The following is a 27640-nucleotide window of genomic DNA, read 5'->3' as shown; positions in this document are numbered from 1 at the left end:
GTTAAATTCATGAAAACTAGGGTTAATTGACCACATCAAATAGCAAAAATGTATATATTCAGTCTTATAGTCTACTTTAGGCAGCATGTTCTAATACCAAATGTGCTTGATGTTTTTTGGGGTTTCATTACATTTTTTCTTACACTGCCATATGAACAGTGACCTGACCAAAGCATTCAGGTGAAGAACCCTGATTTATTTTGTTGTCTGAATGCAGTATGTTGAGTTGATCTATGTCTTAGCCAGATTCATTGAAAATGCATAGCTAATAAGACAGAGAAGACTGTACATAACACAATAATGCATTTTCCTTCATTATTTTTTTTTTAGTGCTATGTGGCCATCTTTGTGTTCTTATGTGTAATTGATTATTTAAAAAAAAAGAAAGAAAGAAAAACAGACATTTTTATTCTTTTTATTCTTTTGTCCTCTGCAGGCCACTACATGCTGATCAAGGCTGCATCCAACCTGAATATCTCATCAACAGCAAGACTCATCAGCTTACCTCAACCTGCAGGTCAAGTCATTTGTGTGAGCTTCTTGTACCACATATTTGGCAGCAGCATTGGTACGTACCTCACCATCATTAGCTACACCTGCTGACTCAATAAAATTCAAAAGTAGACACAGAAATCAGCAACATTACAGGACTTTTAAAGATCCCAAATTCCGTTTTAATCTGGCTACCTTTTTTTTCTATATTACACATATATCCCTCAAATTCACACGTTCTGTTGATATTCTCTTATTTTCAGGTTCATTGAAGTTCATTTCAAAACATCCTGGTGAAGATGAGGTGGTTATATGGATGAGAAGTGGCACCCAGGGAAACAAATGGAGATTTGTGGATCTTACCTTCAACAGTGACAAACCAATACAGGTATTCTTATTGCTCTTTATTGTGTATATTCTTCTACTAATCATAAGATAGAGGGTTTTTATTGGATCATTTAAAATTCGAAGAAATTTTATGTCATGTAAAAACAAGAGCAGTTATCGAGACGTGTTAGAAGATGTGACTTCAAACAAAAATTCCAATACTGCACTAGAACTTTGTGAAAGTGAAACAAGTAAGCTTCAATGCACTCCCAATAGATTTAAATTTCATAGCCATTTTGAAACAGTAGCATGAATAAATGTGTTTTTAATTCAACTCTTTGTAATCTAGGAAAGCACACTTCAAATAATCAACTTTGCTCTCTAGTTTATTATAGAAGCCGAGGTGGGTGGAGATAAAGGCAGCATAGCCTTTGATAACATACAAGTGTACAGCAGTCAGACTGGCTCTTGTCCGGCCGAGAGAGAGTGCACCTTTCAGGGCTCCCTCTGTGGTATGAAGCCTCTACCGTCTGCAAACTTCACCTGGAACCGGATCACAGGGGCGTCCCAACCAGCCAACTCCTCAGGACCAGCCACAGATCACACGCTGGGGACAGAGCAAGGTGTGCAAGCTGGCTAATCTGCTGTGAAGTTTGCTTCTTTTGCAGCTAGATAAACCAACCAGTCGTCAGCATATGGATTTGTCTCATGTTGGCTTTAGGTGTTTGTTTGAACAAAGAAACTGGGATGACTGGGAATGAGGTTGTCTATAAATTGATGATCCTTTGTGTGATCCTGTGCTATTAAAACACAGCTTACACACTTCCATTTTCAAACACATGCTCTCAAAAAAAAATTAGCATGCACATAACTGCACTTTATGTGTAGGTTACTATCTGAGTGCCCAGCTGTGGAGTCATCCTGTGGGGTCCAGAGTTGCAGTGGTGACTGCGATGATGGAACCCACTCCTCCTGACGAGGAATGCCTGATGTTCTGGTACTACATGGAGGGAAATGAAGTTGGGGAACTCAGTGTTTACCTTCAAACCACTGACAACCACGCGCGATCTGCACCACTGTGGACCAGAAGTGGAGATCAGGGGAAGCACTGGAGGCACGGAAGAGTGACGCTCAGTTCCAATACCCTGTATCAGGTAAGTTGGTTATCAGATAATTGTAGTTGAATATTAACAGAGCAGTGCATTACTTTGAAAAGTATCATCAGAGTCACTTTTGTGTGGTTTGTACACAACTTCAGTCTCATAACTGTCTTTGCTATGTACCCGCTGCTTTGAAATGTGCAATACTAATATTTTTTTATATTTCTTCTTAGATATAACATTTTGCAGATGATTGCATGCAGCAGCATACATAACTGTAGGTGTAGCTCCATCAAATCAATATCAGTGTAATCACAATGACATTTAAGAACAAGTTCACATTCTTTTAAGTCTTTTTTAATAGATATCTCAATATTCACATGAATTGTTGAATTTATATGAAATTGACAATAATGCTGGAAAATAACGCTTACATCACTATAGAGAGGGGTCTCTGTGCTGCCAGTATGGAAAGAAGGACAGATTACGTGAAGTTCAGTATGTGTGGATTATAGAGAGCATATTTCTGTGAGAAGGCGTCAGACATGACTGCTATCCATCTCAGCTTGTTCAGCGAACACCTGTAGTTTGGAGTTTTGATACGACTTCGTCAGACCTGCAGTAACGATAAAAGACACATCTGTCGAAATAAAACAGGAGTTCTTACAAGATGAACTTTGTCATCAGGTGATTTTTGAGGCGGTGGTTGGGAATGGAACGAGGAGAGATATCACCATAGATGACCTCACTATCTTGAATGGTGCCTGTCCCCCGCCAGGTTAGTGACTGCTGTAATCCTCACATTTTAGAGTAAAAACAAAAAAAATGGATGAAAGATGAAAATGAGTGTAAGTGCATTTGGTTGAGCAGTTGTTCCAAATGTGCACATGTATGTATTCTTGCATAATGTGTGTCTGTGTTATTCCTTTCAGGTTTTTGTGACTTTGAAATAGACTTCTGTGGTTGGGTGAATAATCCTCCAGCAGAGTCTGGAGTGGAGTGGGACTGGCTCTCAGGTGGCATGGGTCATTTTATTCCACAGAGGGACCACACCACAGGTTCTGCTTTAGGTAAATCACCGCACACATAACAAGTGAAGCATTTTGCAATCCACAAAATAGGCACTGGTGGAAAATAATTATCTTGTAAATTATTCTTGTTGTTGCATTTTTCTCCCCATAGGCCACTTTGCTATTTTCCTCCCCGTAAAGTCAGATACAGAAAGAATTGCCCAGCTGGAAAGTGAGACCATGGAGGCTGTAGACCGAGCTTGCCTGGAAATGTGGCACTATACCAGTGGATGGTTATCAAATGGTTAGTAAATGACGAGCAGTCATCATTGTTACAACTCGTTTGAATTTGGCTTTTCTGAACCTGTTTACTATCTACTTCACCTTTTAATGCTATCTACTTTACTTACTCTACTTTTAATGCTTTATTTCAAGGCATAGTTCATAGTGACATATGATCATTTGCTATAAATGTTGTTAGAACTGCAGCCAAATGTAACAAAGACACCAAAATGTTCACTTTTCAACTATATTTTGCTTTGAGAAGTCTAGACATCCTTTGACTTGCAAATGTTCTTTCAAAGCAGCACCACAGCAACTGAACATAAAAAATGTAGGTCACACAAAATACTGACAAACGTTCACTGAATTATATATGTATAGAATAATTTAGGATCGCAAAACATATAACATCAAAGTTAATAATGATAAGACACCAATAAATAGAACATGAGAAGATTGTCAAGATTCGATTTCTGCAGATCTTTTTCAAAATGTTTTCAGAAACATATTTTAGTCAGCCGTTGAGCTGGAACACAAAGATGTTTTCTTACCAGGCCAGATTGTTGAAAACAGATGTGAGGAGGACTGATAGGGACTCATATAATATTTACATAGCAGATGCCTAAAAGTATCATATATGTAACATGTAATTCTCATCTTTGTGTTTGATTTGATTGCTGAGAAGGAGAAACATCCTCAGAACCTGTCTATAAGCACTTTGTTCAGTCTTTTGATTAGTTTTGGTGCTTTCAGTGCCCTCAGACCTTACACTGACTGTGTTTGTGAATGAGACTGCTGAACTGCGTCCTGTGTGGAATACAAGTGGATATATGAATGAAACATGGCTCCGAGGGAGGGTGGACTACAGTTCCTCAGAACCTCACCAGGTATCATTTCATATTGTGATATACCCTGATTAATACTGCTCTTTCATAAATCAGTGCACACTTCTAAATCAACTATTGTCATTATCAGATTATTTTACAAGCCAGCTGTCCCAGCAGTAAAAAAGGAAGTTTTGCCCTGGATGACGTCCACATCATCCGGAACGAGTTTTGTGATGAGATCATGCCAACAACCACCCCAAATCCTGCCACCACGACCACCTCTGTTCTTCCCTCTGACATGGACTGCACCTTTGAACAAGGTGACGGGGAAAACAGAGGCTCAAAACAACTGTGAATTGTCAGTTTAGCCTCAATTGATTCCTTCAAGTCAGTACTTGTTGATTAGCTTATAAGATCGTGACTCATTTTTGAAGCGCCTCACTGAGGCCACTAAAGACCTTGTTGAGCAGTGTAAAATAATTCAGCGGACTCTCTAACATATTTTTCTCAAACCGGCTCAGACTTGCTGTTTTTTTGTTTTAATGAAGTGTGTTTGTGAACAATCATAAACAGTCAACATTTTCATATTTCCTTCGCAATAAGTGAATAACCAAAAGGAAGTTATGAGGTGTTTTTAGCTACCGCAGCCTAATTCAGACTCTAAAAATGACTGTCGCTCTCCATAGTTGGGTGGATGTTTGGGTTTTACTTGAGGCCGTTTGAGTTGTATATTATCCCATTACCTATGTGACAGTACTGTATTCTAAGTTTATTTTAATTTGTACTCTATTAAAAACAGGTCCGTGTAGTTGGGTCCAGGAGGTCGGCGATGATTTGAACTGGACTCTCAGTAGTGGACTTAATGTGGACGAACCATGGGATGGACCTCAGTATGATCATACTCTTGGAAATATTCAAGGTAAAGACTATTGATGACAACACAAGCACTAACAGCAGGAGTAGTTTCGAACACTGCAAATAAACTTGATCTAAAAACAGATGTAGTAAAGGTGGGATTTTAAACACATTGTAAGGTGAATATCTTAGTGTTTTGGACTTTAAACACATCGCATTTGGTCCTAAGGCGTTGTAATTTCTCACAATTACTAAAGAAAAACATGAATCTTCAATAATTAAATACATAGTTACTTGCAGCCCTATGCATTAACGATTCATTTAAAAAAAAAATTATTGCAATTCCACTGTTAAATTCATAAAAATTGGCTTATACTGCAGATGTCAATACGTGTTCATCACAAGACTAGCACTGCGTTATATAAAGTGATTTGCAGAGAAGAGGACTTGAGTAAATGTGACTTGAACTCGAGTCGTGTTTTAATGACTTGCAACTTCACAGAGCTTGAGACCTGACTTGTCCCTGTAGATTAAAGACTCTTGACTTGATTTGAATCAAAGTTATTGAAAAGAAATGAAGAATCAATACGCTTTAAGTTGTGTTTTTTTGTTTGATTGCATTTATGATATGATAAATTTAATACAAATTAAATTTATCGTTGTAATTTTGGACAGGTTAGAGAAATTAGCCCAACCATATCCTAGTTAGACATTTACTGATACCTTGTTTCTCTTCATAGGTGACTTGTCTTGACTTAAAACAACCTGTGATTGAATTTGGTTTGACTTGCCCTACAAAAAATTATTTAGGAACTTCCTGAGACTCGCACCAAATGACTTGAGTCACATGTGTGATGGTTTTATTTGTCTGAAGGTTCCTTCTTACTGTTGAATGGATCTGGATCTAAGGATGAGGAGAGAGCAGTCATCTCTGTCCCTGTCACCAGTCTAACATCACAAATCTGTGTCGGATTCTGGTACCACATGCTCGGACCTTCAGTGTCCATCCTTGATCTGCTGGTTGAGACGGTATATGCCCTACTTAGTGCCACTTCAAACCTTCTGTTACAGCATTACTCTTGAGTTATAATGACTTTCTTTGCTCTAGAACTCATTTGAAGAGTTAGTCTGGACTCGCAGAGGGACCCAGAATCCAGAGTGGATTAAAGCACAAGTGACTATCAGCATGAACGAAACAAAACGGGTACATTTTAACTCAACCACATTTATATGTTTGCACTAAAGCCTAACTAATGCTTTTAATGTTAGCACCAATATTTGAGAGTTGATGTTGTTGAAACTTGAGGATATATACATATATATATATATATATATATATATATATACATATATATATATACATATATACATACATATATACATATATATATATATATATGTATATATGTATGTATATATATATATATATATATATATATATATATATATATATATATATATATATATATATATATATATATATACATACATATATATGTATACATATACATATATATATATATATATATATATAGATATAGATATATAGATATGGATATAAAACATACCTTTGGCTGAAATATAATGAATCCAATATCAGTAAGTAAGTGAGCTTACTTATGCAGTAAGCTATTACTGGCCGTTTGATCTGCCCACATGTTTAAGTATCCCTGTTGGTTTCATTAAGTTGGAGTACATAAACAGAGGTGTCTCATACAAACAAAACTATGCAAAGAAAAAAATATGTCTTTTTAAAACACTGAACATTGAATTCAAAATAAAACTTCAAATTAAACTGTGTATATATTCTCCCTTCATCCACAGATGATGTTCACCGGCCATAGAAACACAGACAGTAAAGGATTCATTGCCATTGATGACATTACAGTGAGGGAGGGAGCCTGCAGTGATCAGGGTATGTAAACACAGATCCACAGCTATCTGATGTTCAGATGAAGTCAAAACATACAAAGGATTTTTACAACTATACAACCCTTTTTCACACAGTTTCAGATGTATGTGGATTTGATTCAGACAACTGTGGCTTTACAAACAGTGTCGATCATGACGGTCGATGGATTCGAGAAAGAGGCACAAAAAATGAGGAGGATCACACCTATGGGACCGAAAATGGTGAGTAGAAAACAGAGCAATAACAGTCAAAATTACATGGAAATTCAAATGTGGATGAATAGTGAGTAATAAGTTCAACTTGTATGTTTGAGCAGTGGTTCCCAGCCTTGGAATCTGGGCCCCACAAAATCAAGGTTGGGTCAAAATATTACTCTGAGGGGTTGTGAAATGATTACAAAAACAGGAAACAGGAGAAATGATTTAGAGTATGAAGTGGTTGCCAAAACCTATTAATAATGTTTAAATGCATTTGTCAGTGATATTTGGTCGATCTAACACTTTGGTCCAAAGGGAAGTCCCTCAAGAACTAACTCTAGAACATAAGTGAACTTAATTTTTTCTACAGATATTATTGGTTTCCAGGGAATAATTCCTATTGACACTGGTGATCCTTTGTCAAAATGTTCATTTTTTTCCAGCACTTTATGACCAAATACCTGCAAAACTAAAAGAATTTCCCATCAGTCTCAGCTGCACTTGGTTAGTGTTAATTAGCTATTAGCTATTGATAGTACACTATTGATGTGACGCAGAAGAAACGCCAATATCCTGATTAAAGCAGAATTTACAGTGAGCATAATTAGCACAAACATCAGGGATTCTCTAACTCTGTCCTCACTGAAGGTTTCTACATGACTGTGATGACATCAAACTCTACACAGACTGAAGCTCAGCTGCTCACACCTGAGTTAAACTCAGCTACAGCGATATGTGTACGCTTATGGTGAGTCCAATGCTGCCATCACACACATTTATACACTGTTGTCTGATACACAGTTTAAGGTTGTGTATCTGTTGTATTTGTTCAGGTACTGGTTACCTGCAGGGCCATCCAACACCCTTTCTGTGCATGTGCTGCAGAACTTGGAGCTGGGTGAAGCACTTTGGCTAAGATCTGGAACACCGTCTTTAGGCTGGGAGGTTGCAGAGGTCACTGTGTCCTACCCTGCAAAATTCCATGTAAGCTGGTTTTTACAACAATCTCTTTCCTCACACTTTCTGACAGTCAAACTGCCTCTTTTACAGTGAGTCATCAAACTGAGCTAACATCCATGTCCTTCACCAGGTGGCGTTTAAAGCGGTCCATGTGCCAGGCACTAACTCGTCAGTGAAATTAGATGATATTTCTGTGAGGGACGGGGCCTGCAGTCCTCCAGGCGCCTGTGACTTTGAATCTGGGCAGTGTACCTGGGTCAACATCCCCAAAAATCATGGACATGACTGGGTAGTGGCTCATGGAGGCTTCCAGGGTCCACCGACAGACCACACCACTGAGACGCAAGACGGTACACCCTTAAATAATATAAGAGATTATTCCCCTGATATATGACTGAGCCAACACAAAGTTCAGATTTCCAGTTGACCTGGTTTGCCTTTGGCCAATCATAACCAGTCATCTTATATGTGGTGTGTTTGATACATTAATTTTATGGTCTACAGTCTGAAATAGTGTTCTGTGAGCTGAAGGGGTTTAAGCTTGAGTAGTAGAGTTCAATTGAAGGAGGGTTAACGTGTTAACTGCTGACTCCCCGCACTGTCCTTTTTTGGACGGAAGCTAGCTCGCTGGTAGTTAAAGAGTTGAGGTGACAACATTAAAACAGCTATAATACAAACAAAGCAGCAGGCCGCTCAGATTCGGCGGGAGCAAACAAATTACATTTGAACTGTCCTGTGAGCTGTGCACGTTTGGTGTCTCTGATTGGTTGTAGGTCTGTCTTGATGCATTTATTTTATGTCTGCATCCGGGACCAGAATGACCAGAATCAAGACTTCAAGTGCTAATGTCACTCCATGTCTGCTGGATGGGTGAATGAGCATCTTTTTCTCACATTCTCCCTTATTCTCCCTTTCTTTAAACATTTTGAGAATTTCAATATTTATTTTCTGTTAATGTTTTTTTACAGGCTCAAACATAATTGAGGATTGTTAGCTGATTTGTAAGCTCAACAACTGCCTGTGTTGCAATCTTTGATTAATAAGAGTCGCTGTTGCTGCCGTTTAGCTGACATACTGTTACATATTAACTTCTGTTTTTATCCCTGACTTATGCCCTGTTGCTGATATTACCTCCTCTGACAAACTGTTTCCTTATATTTGTTCATCTAAAAAAACCTTTTTAACTGCTCAGTGTTCAAAATCAGTGTTTCTTTAGCTGGCGTTGATCCTGCTGCACTCAGTTTGAAGCCACAGTTGGCATCACTGAAAAACTTCAACAGCTGATCGTTTGCACTGAAAAAGGGTCCCTCATTTTATTTCTGTTCTTGATTTTGCATTCAGGTCGGTTCTTGTTGAGCTCAGCGCTGCACCAGGACAACAGCAGTGTAGCGCAGGTTTTGTCAGAGTGGATCCAGCTAAAAGACACCACTTCCTGCCTCACCTTATGGTACCATACGGACAGCAGGTCAGCAAAAAGAAAATCTCACACCACCGCCCACATCACACCATTCAGTATGTGACAATGCAGAGGATGCAGTTTGTCCTGTTTGTCCTGTTTAGTTTCCTCATCAACTTCCTCAGGAAGTGTGCACAAAAGTCATTCAGACATGAATCACCTGCTTCACTTTGTGCAAGAGCAGGAATCTTCTGTGGCAGAGTTCACTCTTTACAAAGGTCTGCTGTGCACAAAAGACCCAAGATCAAATTAGGTTTGAACCCATCAAGAACCTGAAAATAGGATCCATGTAATACATATACAATGTTTGTGTCAGCTGAACTGAAACCAGGAAAGCATCAGTAAATAAACTCGTGTCTATGTTTACAACCTCATTTCCAGGATTTTTCTTTTAAAACTCCAAACTCCAACTCCAATTTTCTGGAAAACAATAATTTTGCAAATGTCACAAATGCTTTCTGGTTAAAGTAACATAAGTAGAGCTGTTTTCACATATCACGCAGTAAAAAAGCATGACATTTGTCTTTGTGTCAGTGAGTCAGGCACGTTGAAGGTGTACCTGCGTTCAGGGCCATCAGAGCAGGAGCTGATGTTCAACAGTACCAGCAGTGGAAGCAGCTGGACCCGGTTCTCTGAGTCTGTGGAGAGGAACAAACCTTTCCAGGTGAATAAAAAAAAGGCTCAGTGGTAGAAATACAAGTAATGAGAGTAAAAGTAGATATTTATTCATAATATTCACTGATTTGGACCTCATTCTCAGCTGTTGATCGAAGCAGAGTCCAACAACAGAGGATTTATTGCTATTGATGACATCACTGTCACCCCAGGTCTTTGTCAAGGTACTGATGTTGTTTTTTAATATCTGGAGCTAATTACTGACATGTATTCACAGCAAATTGGATAAGTAGTTAATTAAACAGTTTGTTTTTTTACCCTTGTAGAAAATGAAACAAGTTTGCGATTTGTGGGTTGTTCCTTTGAAAATGGCACATGTGGTTGGGAAGACATCAGTGTTGGCCAGTGTCACTGGATGAGAGGAAGGAACGCCTCTGAGAACACAGGACCCCCTGTGGACAACACAGTGGGCACTGAACTGGGTGAGGCCACACTCTCAATCTGCCTGTATTAATAATTGGACAGGTTGTCTGCATGTGGACAGATCTTCTGTCTCAGACTATAGAGCATTATTATTTGGAAACAGGTGCATTCTGTTGCTTGAGGAATTTTGTCATGAGACCAATTATAAATCGGAGGGAAAGTTTAAAATCAATGGCCTTAAAAGTCGAATAAATAAGCTACCAAAATTGCTGATGTTACACTTTTGATAAACATCATCTGTATACATTATACAAGGACTCCTTGCATTCATAGAATTAATTACTCCGCCCACCAAAGATGGAAACATTTTCTATCATATGTTTCTGATCATAAAAAGATGTTCTGGGTACCATACTAAGAAGTCTGTTACAAGGAAAAAAGCTGCTGTATATGGAAGTGAGATTTTTCTTGTTTCCCCTTTTACTAAATGTTTGGTACCAGTGCTGCATGTGGGTAGTGTTAGCCACAGTTTTTATATCCATGTCCTTGTTATGTTCATGCTTTGGCTTCCTTGATTTGAACTCTTATGGCAAACACTGAATCTCCTCTTCTGTGATTTATTGTTGAATTCTTGTCTTAGTTCGACTGTAAGATATGGTGCATTTTTTGTGTAGCATCACAACATGTTCTTATTTTGCCTAAAACTCTGAAACAGGCATTCAAAAGAGAGAGGAAGTCCATGATTCATGGTGCCTCGCCACCAAACTTGCACACTAAACTCCATGTAGGCTAAACATTTTGGAGGGTTTGCACAACAGTTCTCCAGCATCATGATAGCTCATGCTACTGCCACCATTCTTCCGCTCCATGTCAGTTTAGACTGTGCAGAGAAAGAATAAAGAGTACAATACTCTGGGTTCATATTTGATTCTTCCAGGTTGGTACATGGCAGTGAATTCTGTCAGTGGATTAGAAATCAGCCCTGCTGCATTGCAGAGTCCCACCATGAAACAGGCCAGCGCCACCTGCACTCTACACTTTTACTACAACATGTATGGAGAAGGTATGTGTTGACAATTGAAATCAGCTGTTTTTTTCCTCTCTTCTTATGAGTATGTTTCTGTCAGGAATCTTTAAAGACATATTTCACCCCAAAACCAAAAATACACATTTACCTGTAGTGCTTTTTATTCATCTGGATTGTTTAGGTGTGATTTGTCAGCCTTTGGATTTAGTTGAACTAGATGGCTCCTGGCTTTTGGTGCTCACGGTGCCATAGAACATACAGTTGAAAACCTCAATAGTAATGTTTCTTTGCAGAAATCATGACCTGGTCACTCAAAATAAGCTACAAATCAATCTAGATGGAAATAACACTACAGGTCAGAGGAAAGATATGTATTTTGGGATTAACTGCCTCTTTAACTCTCTCCACTGTTACAGATGGAAAAGACCTGAGTGTGCTGTTAAAGGAGGGCTCCAGGACCAGCACGCTGTGGTGGCTCTCTGGTAGCCATGAAGATTTGTGGCATCACGGCGAGGTAACGGTTGGTCGAATGCCTCAGGACTTCACCATCCTGTTTGAAGCCTCCAGGACATTCAACAGGCCTGGCCACATCGCCATCGATGACATAGATTTCAGCAACTGCACCCTGCCTGGTAGGCTACCTGCTCCACTTGCACACTCTCACCTAGCCCCTTTTTAAAGCTGATTTACAGTCATGATTTTTTTTTCTTTTTGGCGTCCTTCTCAGAGCCTCAGCCCTTGTGTCCAGAGAATATGTTCATGTGCAACAACAACGCGTGTGTGCCGCAAAATCAAGTGTGTGACTTCAGCGATGACTGTGGGGACTGGTCTGATGAGCACAACTGTGGTGAGATGACTTAAACTTTAAATATGTAATATCGAATGCACTGGTACAGTAAATTCATACACACGAGTCTCTGCACACTGCACAGATGCTCACTGTGTACTTCCCCTTGTCCTGAACATCGTTTCATAATTTCCTTGTAAAGGGTATAACATTAAGCACATTGCAATATTTTTATATTGGCTAAGAGACCTTTGTATTTAACTTGATAAGAATAAATAATATATATTTTATTTTTTAAAATCACAATATCTATAAATATCATTCACAATGTGTCTCTATGTCATAATTTGATTTACATGTTGGTGAAAATATACAAGTATATGATCCCAATTTTCTTTATCTGCAAGTTCATGCAGTTTTTCTAAACCATATCCGATATCCGATCCGATAGATTGAAGGTCAGAAAACTATACAGAAACTATTTACATACATTTTTAAATTAATCTTAATGCATAAATGTTTAAAAAGCTGCTCACATGAGAATTAGCTGCTTTTGCTTGTCTTACATTAGGTGTTGGACCGATGGTTGAAACCCACGATGTATAAAGACGCCACAGTGGGCTCAAGGAAACAGTGATTTATATACTGACGGATTAATCAATTAATCAAGAAAATAGTCAGCAGATTAATTGCTGTTTATTGCAGTTGTACACATTCAAAAGGTTGAAATCCTTTTGCTCCCTTATACCTTGTAATTACAACAATGTAGAGGAACAAGGTGTCGTGGAGCGCTGCAGCTTTGAACAAGGCCTGTGTTTCTGGGGGGAGAGTGATGTGGACACACCTGGAGCTGAGTGGATGTTTGGCACAGGAGAGGAGTTCTGGCCCAAACACGGGCCTCACAGGGATCACACCCAAAACTCTGCTGCAGGTATTAAGACTCTCTGAGCTGTCGGGCACTGAGATGATTCTGAATAACTTTACTCGCTTATTGATTGCTTATTCTGTCATACTTTAACTTAACATTGTAATGTCTGATTTCAATATACAGGCCACTATGCCATCCCTGGGACTCACATGACTGAGAAGAGCCAGATGTCAGAGATTCTCTCCAAAACCTTACTACCTAGCTCAAACTGTACTGTGAGTATGTGTACGTGCCTAAATGGCTTAAACTTTGTTGAAGTGACGTACAACAGCAAAAAACATGGAATGCTGTGTAAACAAAATTAAAAGGAAATATGATTAGCTAATCATGTGTAATTTTAGATTACTTGTCTCAGCACAGCTCAAACAAAACAGCTGCAATATATTACACTGATACCTTGCTACTATGTGTGTGTGTGTAGCTTTGATTCTCCATTCCTATCTCTGAGTTGTACATTATTAACAAGTCTTACATGTAAACGGTTTATGAAACTTTACGTAGCTCCACTGTGATGACCCTTGCTGTGTCCGTGTAGGTGAGGTTCTTCTTCTTCAGCCTGGAGGACGCTGCAGCAACACTGACTGCCCAGTTCAGGACGCAACAGTCTGGTAGCGACGACGTTGTTCTATGGTGTAGGAAAAACTCACAGCAGAGTTACAGCTGGCAGAGAGCAGAGGTCACGTTCTCCTCCTCAGATAATAGCAAGGTCAGTGAAGACACAGACAGTTAATTCAGTGTCAGATGTGATGCTACAGGCAACCAGGGAAGGGTTTTTTTACTGTCATTATGGCAACAAACAGATAAAAGGCAGTGAAAGGTGTAGCTCATATATAGAAATCCACAGCAAATTATCACCAAGCTCTGCAAATAGAACATTTTAGCATCTTTTAGCTAATAGTTTTGGTTTTACAGCCCATCACTTTGTTGTCGTGTTACATTCTCATGACTCTCATCAGTGTTGTTTAGCTGTGTGCTACCTGCTCAGCACTGAATAACAGTTAAACACAGTTAGCAATTAGCCTGCAAACATAGGGGAGTCAGATATTTCCCTCTGGAGCCAGTGTAGTCCAAACCCAAGCTTCAGGGAAAGTGAACATGGGAGTTTGATTTGTCAGGTGGCCAGAAACACGACTCCAAATAGATGCTAATGTTGCTCCATGTTTGCTTGATATGTAAATGAGCCATTGTTTATCTACAAGCGTGTCCATTTGGCCCCATAAAAATCAAACAGCGTCGATGGTTGAGGAGACTTTACTCCAACACTTTAATTTATTATCTTAGCAGGCGTTTTAAGTTAGCAACAAAGTCTGAATGCAGTTTTGTTTTCTTCCTCAGATTGTCTTCAGATACGAGCGAGCCGATGGTCCCAGAGGACTCGTTGCGCTTGACGACATCTCTTTCTCCCGGGAGTGCATATTTGACCCTGACAACAACAAACTGCCCGACACATCTTCCACCTCTGCCCCACCTACATCCTCAAACACACCCACGTCTCCAGCCATACCCTCAACCTCAACTGCGCCAACCAGCCCCTGTCAGGTACCTTACATGACAAACTCTAAAGCAGTTCTGTTAAACAAAAACAATTTCTTTAAAACTACTCTGTAAACCCGTTGAAAATAATCCTCTTTTTTTGGGGGTGATGCAGGGTAATGAGTTTTACTGTTGGCGGTCAGCTGATGAAGTGTGTATCCTGGCAGCCTTAAAGTGTGATTATCATCCAGACTGCCCCGAGGGGGAGGACGAGGATGACTGTGGTGAGCTGCGTTTTTGACATCGACTGTATCAAAAACAGGCTGTAGAGACAGCCCGTACAAATATCTCTAATTTTTTCAGTGATGTACAATATCTTATCTCGATTCATTAGCAGGTTGATGGAAAGTAAAGCAGGGTGGGAACTCATAAAAAGAGATAACGGGAGCACAAGGGTCAAAATGATATCAAGTCATAGTCATGTGATCGGTGATTAAGAAAGAGGTTCCCTCTCAGATAGCATAAATGGTTTAGCCTGGTCAACACATGTGATTTTATATGATTTTTTGTTTTGCATCTATTTCTGATTTCATATGTTGAATTATTAGTTAGCCTTATTAGCTGTCACGAGGTGGTGGCTGTGCAGTGAAATGAGTTGCTGCATTCCCCAGTCTAACAACAGAACTAAAACAATGACAACAACAATTAGATTTAAACGTGGATCCACACCAACAGTTATCGTAATCTATTCTGGGTCAAGACCCGTCCGCCATCCAAGTTGGAAGTGGAAATCCGTTCAGTAGTTTTTGTGTAATTCTGCAGACAAACCAACCAACAACAAACAGACAGGGTTGAAAACACAACCTCCTCGGTGGAGGTAATGACTCAATTTATGAACGACATTGGCTCAGCCTACAGTAGAAAATGGAAAAAGGAATAACCACTGAACATGTACACACAACTGTATCGTTCTGGTGTTAAACTGTTGATGTGCGGATTAGCCTGAATGTGTCTGAAAAGCCTGAAATTAAATGTTAGGGTATAAAAAAAAAAGATTATACACAAAAATACAGTGTTGGCTATTCTGTCCTACAAAGTCAAAAAAACACAGTCACTACATTAAAAAGAAGGACCAGAATCAGACTTCTTGTGTATAAGTGTATAATTTCTGAGAGAGAACATGTCAGATATGCAGTATAGGCCTCCTAGTAAACAGACACAAACATAAAAACCGCACTGCAGTAGGCTCAGTCTGGTTGTGTAATCTGTGGGTTGTGCACTTTTTGCCACAGAGAGGCTGGACAGCTAAAACCACAAGAGAGCTGTATCAAGTCAACGCCGGTTCATGAGATCCTCAGCTCCCCGTAGCTTAAGCTAAAACTTAAATTGCTTCCAGCTGTTATCGTGAACAAATATCACTTTGATGAACTCAGTTGATTCAGTTAATCAGCAATACTGTGAATCAGTTGTGCTACAGCTAACTAGTTTAGCAGCTTTCGCTGAGGGCCATCTGAGCTTTAGACTCGGTTTGGAATCACATTATGTTAAATTGTTAATTCATTGATGTTATATTTTTGCCGATGCTTGTTTGTTAGGTGCTACAAACTAAAAACTACAGAATGGGTTGACATGACACTTATATGGAAGAAAGGTCGTGGATCAGAATAGACCCCCTTCAGTTCTGGTGTGGATCCGGATAAAGGGACTTTCTTTGATATTGTGAAATAGGGCATTTTTCCACATTTTTGTTAATTTCTCAGGGAACAATTGATCTTGATGGAAATAATAAGGCATATTTAGGTGGCTGGTATCTTTGACTGAGTACAATTTGGTGCAAATCCAAATAAAAATCTGGACCCAGCAAATTGAAATATGTTTTATCTGGTATTGGATCAGCCTTGATTGAATTTAAAAGGTGGAGGTATGTGCGCACTGTCATTCTAGTCACTGCAGCATATTGATTTCAACATAGATATTAATAGTAGGTCAGACAGCAAAACAGATACCTTTAAATCACCTTGAATAATAAAACAAGGTTTATTTTCTTCAACAAAGTGGTTAAATTGACATGGCATGGTAGATATTGTGTTTTCTCTGCAAAAAGACATGCCGTATCTGTATTTTTAGATATTCTGTAGGTTTTAGCAATGATTTGGGGTTTAAATTAATCAGTGTAAAATTTCAGTTCATATTTCTTTCTTCAGTTTGTCTCCAGCCTGAAAACTGTCACTGGTTTCCGCTTTTGTAGTGCAGTGCTATTAAGATTTGATTCTCAGGAGAGTCAGGAAGTAGAAGCATGCTAATACAGCTGTAAAGGACCAGAAATGATTTTTTGAAAATTATAGTTACATAACCTTTATGTACTCAGGTAATCAGAATCTATTTTGAGAGGCAGACTTGAGTGCAGCAGTAAAATAGAACGAATATAAGACACAACAAACCACATCCAATCACACATAGAACCACATACAAACAGCATCACGCGCATGTCTAATAATGTTAAAAGTTCTATGTCATCCAGTGGTGTGAGACTCAAATTTTAATGTCCCTTGTAATTCAATGTATCAAAATGGCGCAGATTATCGTAGGGCAGTCTTCCAGGTTCAGTATTTACAGGGAGATCGTGTTTTCATACGTTCATGTGTTTATTTTCTCTGCTGCACAAAAATCTTTTCTCAGAAACATGTGATTCATGCATCATCATTCACCTCCCATCTTTCCCAGCAGTATTACTCATGTCTCGCCTTATACTTTCAGGCCCATGCACATTTGAGAGCGGCCAGTGCCAATGGACTGACACCAGTGATGGACAGAGCAGGTGGCAGAGACACAAAGCCAGTAACGGCACTGAGCCACCCACTGATCACACCACGGAAACAGGTGAAGAGTTTAGTGATGATAATTGAAGAGATTACACGTTAAATGACCCTGAAATCATCCTAACTGCACTCGTCCCACAGCAGTGGATCAGCATGTTTAAGAGTTTTTGATGTGTGATGTTTTGCCTTGTTCTCAGGCTACTACATGAGAGTAAATTTCAGCCAGGGGTCTAAATGGAGTGAAGCACTGCTCCAGAGTCCCCCTCTCTCCCCTTCATCTCCCTACTGCCAGATTCTGTGAGTGACATTAAAAGACTAATTTCTCTTATTATCATCCAGAGCCTCCATCAATTATTTGTTGAATATTTAAAGCATGAATTGCTCAATGCTCCCCAACGTCTCCTCTGTCTTTCTACCATGCAACTCTCTTCCCAATCCAACACTCTCCCCTTCTTCCTTCCTTCTTTCCTGAGCGCAGGTTTCACTTCCACATCAGCGCAGAGAGTGCTGGGTCACTCAGAGTGCTTATGCAGCAAGCTGAGGGGAGTGAAGCAATCCTGTGGTCACGCAGTCACAACACTGTCTCCCACTGGACCCCAGAGCAGCTGCCTGTAGGCCTGCACCAGCAGCCTTACAAGGTGTGTGGTTGAGTGCTGAACAGTTGGACAAATACATTTGAATCCTTATGATAGGGACATACAGACAAATAGAGAATAACTATTAAAGGGGCCTGGCCAGAATTAATCTTAAAAAAATGAGCTGATATTATCAACATATGAAAGATGTCTACTTAATGTGCTACAGACATTTCTTAGTTAGCATGCTAATGCACGTCCTGTGTCCTGATACCACTTCGTACCTCAAGAGGCAATAGTATGAGAGCTCTGTAGGCTTCAGCCAGGAGATGTAAGTGAGCAGCTATTTCCCCTTATTTTACAAGCTCTTTTAGCTTTCAGTGTAATAAATAAACATGATAAACTCACAGAATGTCAAAAAAAGTAAATATACACACCTGTATATTACACCTGAAAACACCTGTTTTCCGTTTTTAAAATAAAATAAAATCGCACATGTTCTGAGTCTCGGCGTGACTTTTTCGCCCGTATCCGTGTGGGGTGTGAATATCAGTAGTGTCGGTGTTCACGATCCTTCACGAGATCCTTCAAAATCATGAATGTTATCCTTTCAATTCTTAGGTTTGGTTCAGTAGCATCAGTAATGTGACTCCGACAGATGCTACCGCTGCAGGCCACACTGTTGCTGTGGATGATATCTCCTTCCTGAACTGTGAAAAATCCTACCAACCACCAGGTAATTAATTGTACATGTGAGGATTTTGGAAAGGAATGATGGCGGTGCACTTCATAAATTGTTTACTTTGTTAAAACCTGCAGTAGAGAGTGTTTGAGTGGAAATTTGTCTAATCCTGAAATCGTCTTCCTCTCCTCAGCTCTGTCTGCCTGTGGCTGTTCTTTTGAAGATGGACTGTGTGTTTGGGTGCAGGGGGCTCAAGATGACTTGACCTGGCTCAGCAGGTCCGGTCCAACGGAAACCCCCAACACAGGGCCTGCAGGAGACCACACTACCAGCAAAGGTCACTCTTATTCTTATACAAATCATATACAAAATATATTATGACTAAATAGTGTTGCGCACGACTGTAAGATCCCTATTATCGCATGTCTTAAGAAATTTCCTTAGAAGCAAACCATTACAGTGGTAGCTGTCACTGAGGCCAGAGTGACCGTTACTGGGAATTTACCGTCACATTACCACAAGTAGACAGGAGTCATAAAGACTGACTCAGTGGTGTCAGTTCCAATCGTTCTAGTCATGCCAGACCACTTTGTTTGTCTGCTGCATTTTTCAGGTAAAAATCTCACTGTCTATTTGAAAAGGTTCACTTTCAGGCCATATTTCACTGAGAAATAGCTGCTTTCAACTGAGAATTCGGGTGTGGTTTCTTAGTTAGGCTCCAAAATGCATAACAGGTTCTGATTTGCACATTTTAGAGCATGGAAAATGTCTCTTTTGAAACCCTTCAATGACATAAGCCAACCCGATGTATATCTATGGTCCTGGTAGCACGAGTTACACCTATGTACTTGAGCATGCACTTCACAACAAAGAACGCGATGTCTTTTATTTATCTGACAGTAATCTATATATGTGCATCCATTACGATGTTGGAAACGGCTTGTTTGCAGCACACAGCTTATATAGTTCCATATTTATTCAATTTAACATCAGACACTAAAGGTGTTATAATTACTTCTTAAGGTATCTCATTCAACATACAGATGAACATGTGTTTCGTGACATGCTGTAACCTTGTAACCTTATTTCAGCCGGTTGAAAAGAGGGTGAAAAGACGTCTTGGGCGTTCAGAGAGTTGGGACTTGATAATGTGAAATTGTGAAAAGAATCAGCCAGCTTGTGACAGAAAACATAATCACTTGACTAACAGTGGTGATTTTGTATGATAGTAGTTCCCAATCTGGTGGCAAGGGGCACCATAAGGAGTCACAAGATGAATCAAAGGAGTCATAGGATGATTACCAGACTCGGAAACCAGACAAAAACTCAATAACATCACCTGAATCTGACTTTTTTATGCCTTTTCTCTAAACTTTTTCTTATCTGTGAAAGGCTGGAAAGCTAAACTTTTTCAGGCCTCTAAAAGGTGTTGAATTGAAAATAACAGCTTATAGATATAAGACATATACTAAAGGTATATACCTTCTTTTTGTGTTGTTTCACAGGGAAATACCTTTACATCGAGAGTTCCCCACCAAGTGTTAAAGGGAGTAGGGTGCAACTGAAGTCCCCAATGCTGTCACCTGCTGGTGAAAACGGATACTGTTTCACATTTTGGAATCACATGTTTGGAGCGACTGTGGGCTCTTTGAAGATGATTCTACAAACAGCTGACCCCACCAAGAAAACTCTGGTAAAACAAGCATAGAATTAGTTTATTTTTTGTTTCACCATGCAAAGAGATAACAGAGGTTAGACAAGGCCACAGTTTTTTTATTTATTTGTTTAAGTCTGGGTCCATTACTTCCCTTTACTGTTAGAACAACGGCTTTGAGGTTGATTGAGAAATTTTTCTGACCGTTCCCGCTGAGTTTTCTCTCTGTTATTATACTTTTCACATGGTTGTGAAATGCTGATTGCAAAATAAGCACTTTACGCATGGTATATGGAGTGCAAGCTGCACACTTTCAGCGCATACGGTGGTGTTGCAAAAACTTCCTCACATCCTCATTGTGACCAGTGAATCAGCCTCCTGTCTTTCCTGTAGGTGTGGCAAAAATCAGGAAACCAGGGGGATGAGTGGCAGCGGGCGCACATCCATGTGACCTTGCAGGAAGTCCACCAAGTCATTGTGGAGGCTACGGTTGGGGGAGAGGCCGGAGACATAGCCATCGATGACATCTCATTAATCAGTGGACCATGTCCTGCTTCTGGTAATAAGACTGAAATGGGAGGGAATCACGAGGGGTTGACTGCGTTGAGATTATCTGATGCTTTGTTGACTATTTTGATGTGACTCAATATGTAAGGGTAGGATTGACTGGAAACATTAGAAAAAGAAAGAGTAAAGGCACATTTTTTGAGAACTAATGTCATATCTTCCTGTTTTTCCAGCTCTACTCTCCCTCCTTACCCCAATTAAGCCATGAGTAACAGGGACAGCTTGAGGAAGCTTGAGTTGTCCTACATTTAAAGGACAAGCCTTAATATATTTGTGTGTTGCTCTTATTATCCGAAGGCACATCAATGTTCCAAAGCCACCATTGAAATTGATACTATTAACATGTATTGTCTGTTTGGCCCAATTGTATATAATAATAGATGTATTTATATAGCTACTTTTAAAACATACATAAAAATTGCTTTACAAACAAGATAAACAGTAAAAATAGTCAAAGAAAGCAGGGTTACACTTTTCAACTAGAGGAAAATAATGGCGCAAATTGATAAAAAAGACAGTCGTAATAGAAAAATAACTGAATTTATAATATAAGAAGACTTTTATATAAAAATACATTTTCAGAGAGTTTTTTTTAAGGGAGTTTCTCAAACAAGGGATCCTTAGTGCAAAAGCCCCGCCGCCTTTTGTGACAAGGTTGGACTTATGAATCGACAAGAAGGACACAGCAGAGGATTTAAGGTCACGTACAGGCTCACAGGGAACCAGTAGGTCGGAAATATATTTAGGGCCCAAACCATGCAGAACTTTACAAGTCAGCAATAAAATCTTAAAATCAATTCCAAAAGGCAAAAGTGGCAAATACGTTGTTAATGTGCTCTCAACTAGTCGAAGGCGAGCGATGGCTTTCTGCCTAAGACCAGAATAAAGGTGTTGCAGTAATCTAAGAGCGATGTGATAAAAGCATGAATGATCGTTGGAGTTGGACAACGTGTGCTATTTTGTTCTCAAACGAAAGGTTTGAATCAAGAATCACACCTGGCTTACAGGCAGAGGTGGATATATCTTATCCTCTGTGTCTCGAGAGCTCCATTGCTGTCGTAATCTGTTAAAAAAGCATTAAATCACAGGATTGCACTGTGTGATATTCACCCTTTTTATGAGGAACTGCTGCATGTGTGGATTATTTGTTCAGTTTTTGTAATTCTCCTTTTGAACACCCGGTGGTGTTTGAGTGCCAGGAGCCATACAGGCATGCCGACACAGATGTACTTGAATACAGGCAGGAGAAATTATAAATCAAAGACCTTTTTATTCATAGATTATTATACATCAATTCCAGGGTCCTCAAAGAAAACTATAGAACAAATTTAAATATGTGTAAAAATAAACATGTTTTAGGCACTGTTATGAGCATCGTTGTCTATTGGTCTGTGAGTCTTAAACCCTCAGTTACCCTTTTTTTACTCTAACAACATATTAGTAGTAAAGCTTTCCTAAACATTATCCCGCAGACATGTGTGACTTTGAGGGGGGAACCTGTGACTGGCAGCAGCAGACCACCGATGACTTTGACTGGGTCAGACAGTCGGGCTCCACCTTCAACCCCAACACTGGGCCAGACAGCGACCACACCACCAACACACCCACGGGCCATTACTACTTCCTGTCCTCCTCTACTGCAGACCGTGCCGGACAGAGGGCTGAAATGTTTTCACCGTTGTACCCTGCAGGTGAGACAGTCCTGTGTGACGTGCCTGTCTAAATGTGAACAAATCTAAGTTGTGCTGTACTTTCAGTCACGGAATCACATTTCCTTCCCCTTCAGTCAGAGGAGCTTGCGTGCAGCTGTGGTACCACATGTATGGCGAAGGAATGGGAACGCTGAACGTCTACCAGCAGAGTGAAGATGGCAAGAAAGCTCTGATTTTCTCTCAGATAGGAGACCAGGGCCGGCTGTGGAGGTTTGCTCAGGCTTCACTACTGCCCCGGGTTCAGTCTTACAGGGTGAGTCACAACGATCCACCTGACACAGTCTGACAATACTGAGTCGTTCCAGTGAAAACATGGATTTGATTTCTTTGATTCTAAAGCTATGTCAGTAGATGAGAATGACAGTGTGATGACCTCTAAATCTCATTTCAACGATGACACTGATATTAGACTATGTATTATTATTGTGCGTTAGATAGCGGTTGAAGGTGTGAAGTCCGGCCCCACTCATTCAGGAGACATGGCCTTTGATGACGTTCAGCTGACGGACGCTCAGTGTCCTCCTCCTGGACATTGTGACTTTGAGACCAACATGTGCAGCTGGAGCAACCTGGGAGGAGAAGTCGACCAGGAGGACTGGCTCCGCGGCAGAGGAGCCTCCACAAACCCCAACACCGGCCCCAGTGTTGATCACACCACTAACTCGACGCATGGTAAATCTGTGTCTATTTAACACTGTGATTTTAGGTCTGAAGAGGATCGATACAAGTGCGATCAAATCTAATGTTTGCAAACTCACATGCAAACTCACTTCATGCCACTGATTTAATTGTGCAACGAAACTATGGAGATAATGTCCTGTCAATGCCCTACAATGCTTTTTGTTTTGCAGACTCAAACTGTAGCTATTGAACAAATACAAAATATATGTATATATATATATTTTTTTTTTAACACATCCAGTGCAAAAAGGAAGACACAAATCACAAGACTTTTGGCACATTCTTTTTAATTCCGTGCTCATAAATGTTCCTCATAGTTCCTCATCCATCACAGCAGATGGCGCTATTGACTTAATTTAAACGCACAGGGAGACAGAAGAGCAGACGGGGGCAGATTTAACACCCAAAACCACAGTTGGATTTCACAGCTAAAACAATTATTTGATTACTCAATTACCAGAAAATCAATTGGCAACATTTGTGATAATCATTTTAGTTATTTTTTCCAAAAAATGTCACAGTTGCAGCCCAAAAATGTGAAGATTTTCGCCTTTCTTTTTAATTGTCTGATATTTTTAATACATTTGAGGATTAGATTATTGGTTGTACAAATCAGGCACTTTCAGCTCTTGAATTTCAAAATTTTACAAAATAATCAATCAGCTGGAGAAATCACTTTAATCAATCAATTGAATGGAGAAGGTCACAATATTTGCAGCCCTGTACTAAAAAGTTTGGAGTGAGCTTCACTTTAACCAACTACAATAGCAAAGTCGTGCTGTCTACATCAATACATGATTGAATACTTAATAGTATAACAAATGTACAATTTGTCTGAATGACTACTTTTATTTTCAAAGTACATTGTCCTGATTAAACTTAAAATACTTTACTCAAGCAACATTTTCAAAGCAGGACTTTTGTATTAGAATTTGTACTAGATTATTTTCAGTGTGGATTGAAGCATTACTGCTTTTACTTAAGTAAAGGTTCTGATTGCTCCCACCACCATGGCAGCTGCTCATCAATCAGTTCATTGAGAAAACAACCAAAGCAACAGAAATCACCCTCACCAGATCTGCATCTCATGATCGGTGCTGTTAAAGCCTCCACCAAGTCTATGATACAATATGCCTTATTGTCCGTGCAGAGACATGTATCTTGGACTGATACGATGTCAACCTATAGTGGCGATATTAGCAAATGAAACATTTTGCATTACTCCCTATATTGCACATATTGCACAACCAGTGATGATAAGAACACCTGAAGCTATTGCACAATCTCTGCGATCGTTTTGTAACTGCTGGGTTCACAGTTGGGCGTTCTATATTGTTTGCCAGAGGGCAAAAGCTCAAACTCGACGTGGAGAATACATGTCTGCGATGGGTGTGCTAATATCTTCTGTGCTTGCCTGAGTACAGGCTGCTCATATATTGACTGGAGGGATGGGTGTTTGTTCTTTCCCATGATGTTCATGACAGTCTCCTTCAGACAAGCAAGCTTGAATTTTATCTGTACAAACAAGTCCAGCTGGATTTGGCATGAGTAATAGGTAAGAAATGTAAAGGGTTGTAGCTTTAGTGTAGCACATCGTACACCAGCTGTGTAAAGTGAAAAAGACTATATCAAAATTTGAATCGAAATTTGGATTAAATGTATTTATATACATAAATATATTAAACTTCAAATTCAGTTATTTTCATCATTATTCACTGCCACGTTTTCACCAGGTTATTATCTATACGTGGACAGCTCTGTTGGTGAGTGGGGAGACATGTCCTTCCTCATCAGTGATGTCCTCCAGCCGTCCACTAGAGGTTACTGTCTGAGATTCTGGTACCACATGTACGGTGATCATGTCGGGACTCTCAGAGTTTACATCAATGACAGGTAACTATTTGACAATGCCTGAAGAGTAGCTGTTCTCCTAACATTTGCAATACCTCAATTGAAATGTGTGTGGTCTCTTAGAAAAATGCATGCAGGAGGCTACGAGGACGGGGATCTGAAGTGGATTGAGACGGGAGACAAGGGAGACAAGTGGCAGGAGGCCGATTTGACTATTAAACACCAAGAGGCCTTCTGGGTAATAATGAGATTCTGATGGATATTATCAGAATAGGCTTTAACATCCTGCATCTTTCTGATAAAATGTAAATAAACAGCTACATATAGTGGAGTAAGAGCAGATGGTAGTCACATAAAAGACAACATTGTATACCTTTGTTAAAACATTAACCAATAGCAGCAGTGTTCATTCTGGTTTTCTTCTGAATTTTCCGATCACTGTGCTGAATTTAAACTCTCTTTCTGTCACAGTTTGTGTTTGTGTATCAGAGGGGGAGGAATCCAGCTGGGGACGTTGCTCTTGATGACATCACCGTCATCCCTGGCGGCTGCTACTCAGAGCCTTCCATTGACCCTCCTGATAATGACAGTGGTAACCTGAAAGCATTCCTTTTTGCCATGCAATCTGTATAAGTAAATGAATACATTTCAAAGTATCTGACCAAACCCTGATAATGGAGATCTATGGCACATGACTCCGAATACAGAGACAATACTTGTAGAGTTGTTGTAGTTCTTTGTTTTAGTCTTTTCATGGGATTCATTGATGAATATAGAATATCATTAGTCCTACCCTTTTCATATATGTTAAAATTGGAGTAATCAGTTAATTCCTTATGCAAGTGCTCAAAAATGAAGGCATTTTCAAGCCTCGTTGCAAGTGGGAAGTGTAATGTATAAATAAATGCATGTTGGAAAGGTGTTAATGTCGAATGTTGTGCTCTTCCGTGTTTCTCTCTCTGCAGCTATGTTGTCTGTTGGCTTAGCAGTCGCTCTGACTCTGCTGGTGGGAGTCATCATCTCCATCGTCCTCTTTATGCTCAACCGGAGGCGTAATACAATGTACACAGATAATGAAATATATAAACAATTTACATGATGTGCATATTAACACTGAAGTAAGCTTATTCATCTTTTCCGCTTGTCTGTCTTTTAGGAATCACATTTTGAACAGTGACGAAATTAACCAGAGTTCTGCATTGGACCTCTTTGACTGCAAAATGGATGTACGTAAGCAAAATTTGGTCACATGTCGTCTTCTGACTTCACAGACAACAGATTATAAAGATATGTGTTTTCCTCTCAGGGCACACAACATGGAACTCAGTCTGACTTTTCCTTCTTCAACAAACTGTATGATCCATCACGACCTGACTCTGACGACACCAGGGTTTCATCCGATGCTTAGTCCAGGTTATAATAACTACAATGAAAGATTTAAACAATTACACTATTTATAAATGATGCCTGTTTTCTAGAGGTGTTTGATTTACATTCAGATTGTTTTTTTATGAGATGAACTAACGGTGTTAGTGGGGCATTTTAAGAAAATGGATCAGATGATGTAATGGCATTGAGGCTTCAGTTTTGACAATGACATCTGGTTTATTGATTATTAGGAAATACTCATTGCTTACCCGCAGATATAATTATTTTTCTATTATTGTATTATTCTTTTTGTTTTTTTTAATCTCCTGTGCCAGGATGTACAAAACGTGTACAACTTGTAAAATTGTAATAATGTGAGATAGTTTGAAAAGCATCATTGTATAAGCTCCATTGCTCCAAGCTTTATATGTTTTGTATGGAACAATCTTGATTTGTGACTCATAACTGAGGCTGTAAAACTGTAGGGGAGTAAAAAGTACAATGTTTTCCTCTGAAATGTTATAAATGGACTTGCATTTCTACAGAGCTTTACCAACACTTGCCACAATCATCCATTCACACACATTGTGATTCACTGATGGCAAAGGTTGCCATGCAAAGTGCCAACTGCTCATATGTTGCTCAAGGAAGCTTCAACGGGCAGCTGGGGCAGCCGGGGATTCAAACCAGCAACCTTCTGATTACTGGACAACCACCTCCTGAGCGACAGTCACCCCTTTGTAGAGTAAAAGTATAAAGTGCCACAAAAAGAAATTATTTTCTATATAAGTAGGCCTACAATGCCAGTGTAGTGTAAGAGCCACATGTTTAAGTGTTTGCATAATCTTGGAATTGATTTGTATGTGCACACTACATGGGTACTAAGGTAGTGGAAACGTCATTGTAATGATATTTCTTTTTTTCTAGTCTTTATTTGCACGTGTTTGGTAGATGAAATCCAACAGGAACAGAAAGTAATCAAGTGATATTACTTTAAAAGTGCACTGTGTAGTTTTGCAGATGAGTAAGATCAAATTAAGAGCAAGAACAAACTAACTTC

General features: G+C 39.6%; 1 protein-coding gene across 1 annotated transcript in view; it reads left to right on the top strand.

Moving 5' to 3' along the window:
- The window catches only part of LOC115572091 (MAM and LDL-receptor class A domain-containing protein 1), a 32394-nt gene extending 5262 nt beyond the window's left edge, over positions 1 to 27132 (top strand). The window contains exons 7-51 of the mRNA XM_030401905.1: positions 437 to 568; positions 756 to 880; positions 1205 to 1442; positions 1708 to 1973; positions 2607 to 2697; positions 2852 to 2989; positions 3102 to 3233; positions 3965 to 4098; positions 4187 to 4358; positions 4838 to 4957; positions 5768 to 5922; positions 6002 to 6097; positions 6718 to 6808; positions 6901 to 7026; positions 7651 to 7750; positions 7836 to 7986; positions 8093 to 8312; positions 9304 to 9427; positions 9953 to 10082; positions 10179 to 10257; positions 10360 to 10515; positions 11394 to 11519; positions 11900 to 12115; positions 12211 to 12330; positions 13040 to 13201; positions 13322 to 13413; positions 13734 to 13904; positions 14534 to 14737; positions 14847 to 14955; positions 17429 to 17551; positions 17688 to 17787; positions 17969 to 18128; positions 18687 to 18801; positions 18941 to 19084; positions 20253 to 20440; positions 20795 to 20960; positions 22441 to 22659; positions 22755 to 22933; positions 23115 to 23352; positions 25095 to 25254; positions 25336 to 25450; positions 25684 to 25804; positions 26178 to 26274; positions 26369 to 26438; positions 26519 to 27132. Of these exons, the coding sequence (XP_030257765.1) occupies positions 437 to 568; positions 756 to 880; positions 1205 to 1442; positions 1708 to 1973; positions 2607 to 2697; positions 2852 to 2989; positions 3102 to 3233; positions 3965 to 4098; positions 4187 to 4358; positions 4838 to 4957; positions 5768 to 5922; positions 6002 to 6097; positions 6718 to 6808; positions 6901 to 7026; positions 7651 to 7750; positions 7836 to 7986; positions 8093 to 8312; positions 9304 to 9427; positions 9953 to 10082; positions 10179 to 10257; positions 10360 to 10515; positions 11394 to 11519; positions 11900 to 12115; positions 12211 to 12330; positions 13040 to 13201; positions 13322 to 13413; positions 13734 to 13904; positions 14534 to 14737; positions 14847 to 14955; positions 17429 to 17551; positions 17688 to 17787; positions 17969 to 18128; positions 18687 to 18801; positions 18941 to 19084; positions 20253 to 20440; positions 20795 to 20960; positions 22441 to 22659; positions 22755 to 22933; positions 23115 to 23352; positions 25095 to 25254; positions 25336 to 25450; positions 25684 to 25804; positions 26178 to 26274; positions 26369 to 26438; positions 26519 to 26620 (6473 nt within the window). The 3' untranslated portion in view covers positions 26621 to 27132. The remainder of the gene's footprint in view (positions 1 to 436; positions 569 to 755; positions 881 to 1204; positions 1443 to 1707; positions 1974 to 2606; positions 2698 to 2851; positions 2990 to 3101; positions 3234 to 3964; positions 4099 to 4186; positions 4359 to 4837; positions 4958 to 5767; positions 5923 to 6001; positions 6098 to 6717; positions 6809 to 6900; positions 7027 to 7650; positions 7751 to 7835; positions 7987 to 8092; positions 8313 to 9303; positions 9428 to 9952; positions 10083 to 10178; positions 10258 to 10359; positions 10516 to 11393; positions 11520 to 11899; positions 12116 to 12210; positions 12331 to 13039; positions 13202 to 13321; positions 13414 to 13733; positions 13905 to 14533; positions 14738 to 14846; positions 14956 to 17428; positions 17552 to 17687; positions 17788 to 17968; positions 18129 to 18686; positions 18802 to 18940; positions 19085 to 20252; positions 20441 to 20794; positions 20961 to 22440; positions 22660 to 22754; positions 22934 to 23114; positions 23353 to 25094; positions 25255 to 25335; positions 25451 to 25683; positions 25805 to 26177; positions 26275 to 26368; positions 26439 to 26518) is intronic.
- The last annotated feature ends 508 nt before the right edge of the window (positions 27133 to 27640 follow it).

This window comes from Sparus aurata, chromosome 21 (genome assembly GCF_900880675.1).
Source record: "Sparus aurata chromosome 21, fSpaAur1.1, whole genome shotgun sequence".
Classification (NCBI taxonomy): Eukaryota; Metazoa; Chordata; class Actinopteri; order Spariformes; family Sparidae; genus Sparus; species Sparus aurata.
The sequence above is the reverse complement of the archived record's forward strand: the minus strand, read 5'-3'. Positions and strand labels throughout refer to the sequence as shown.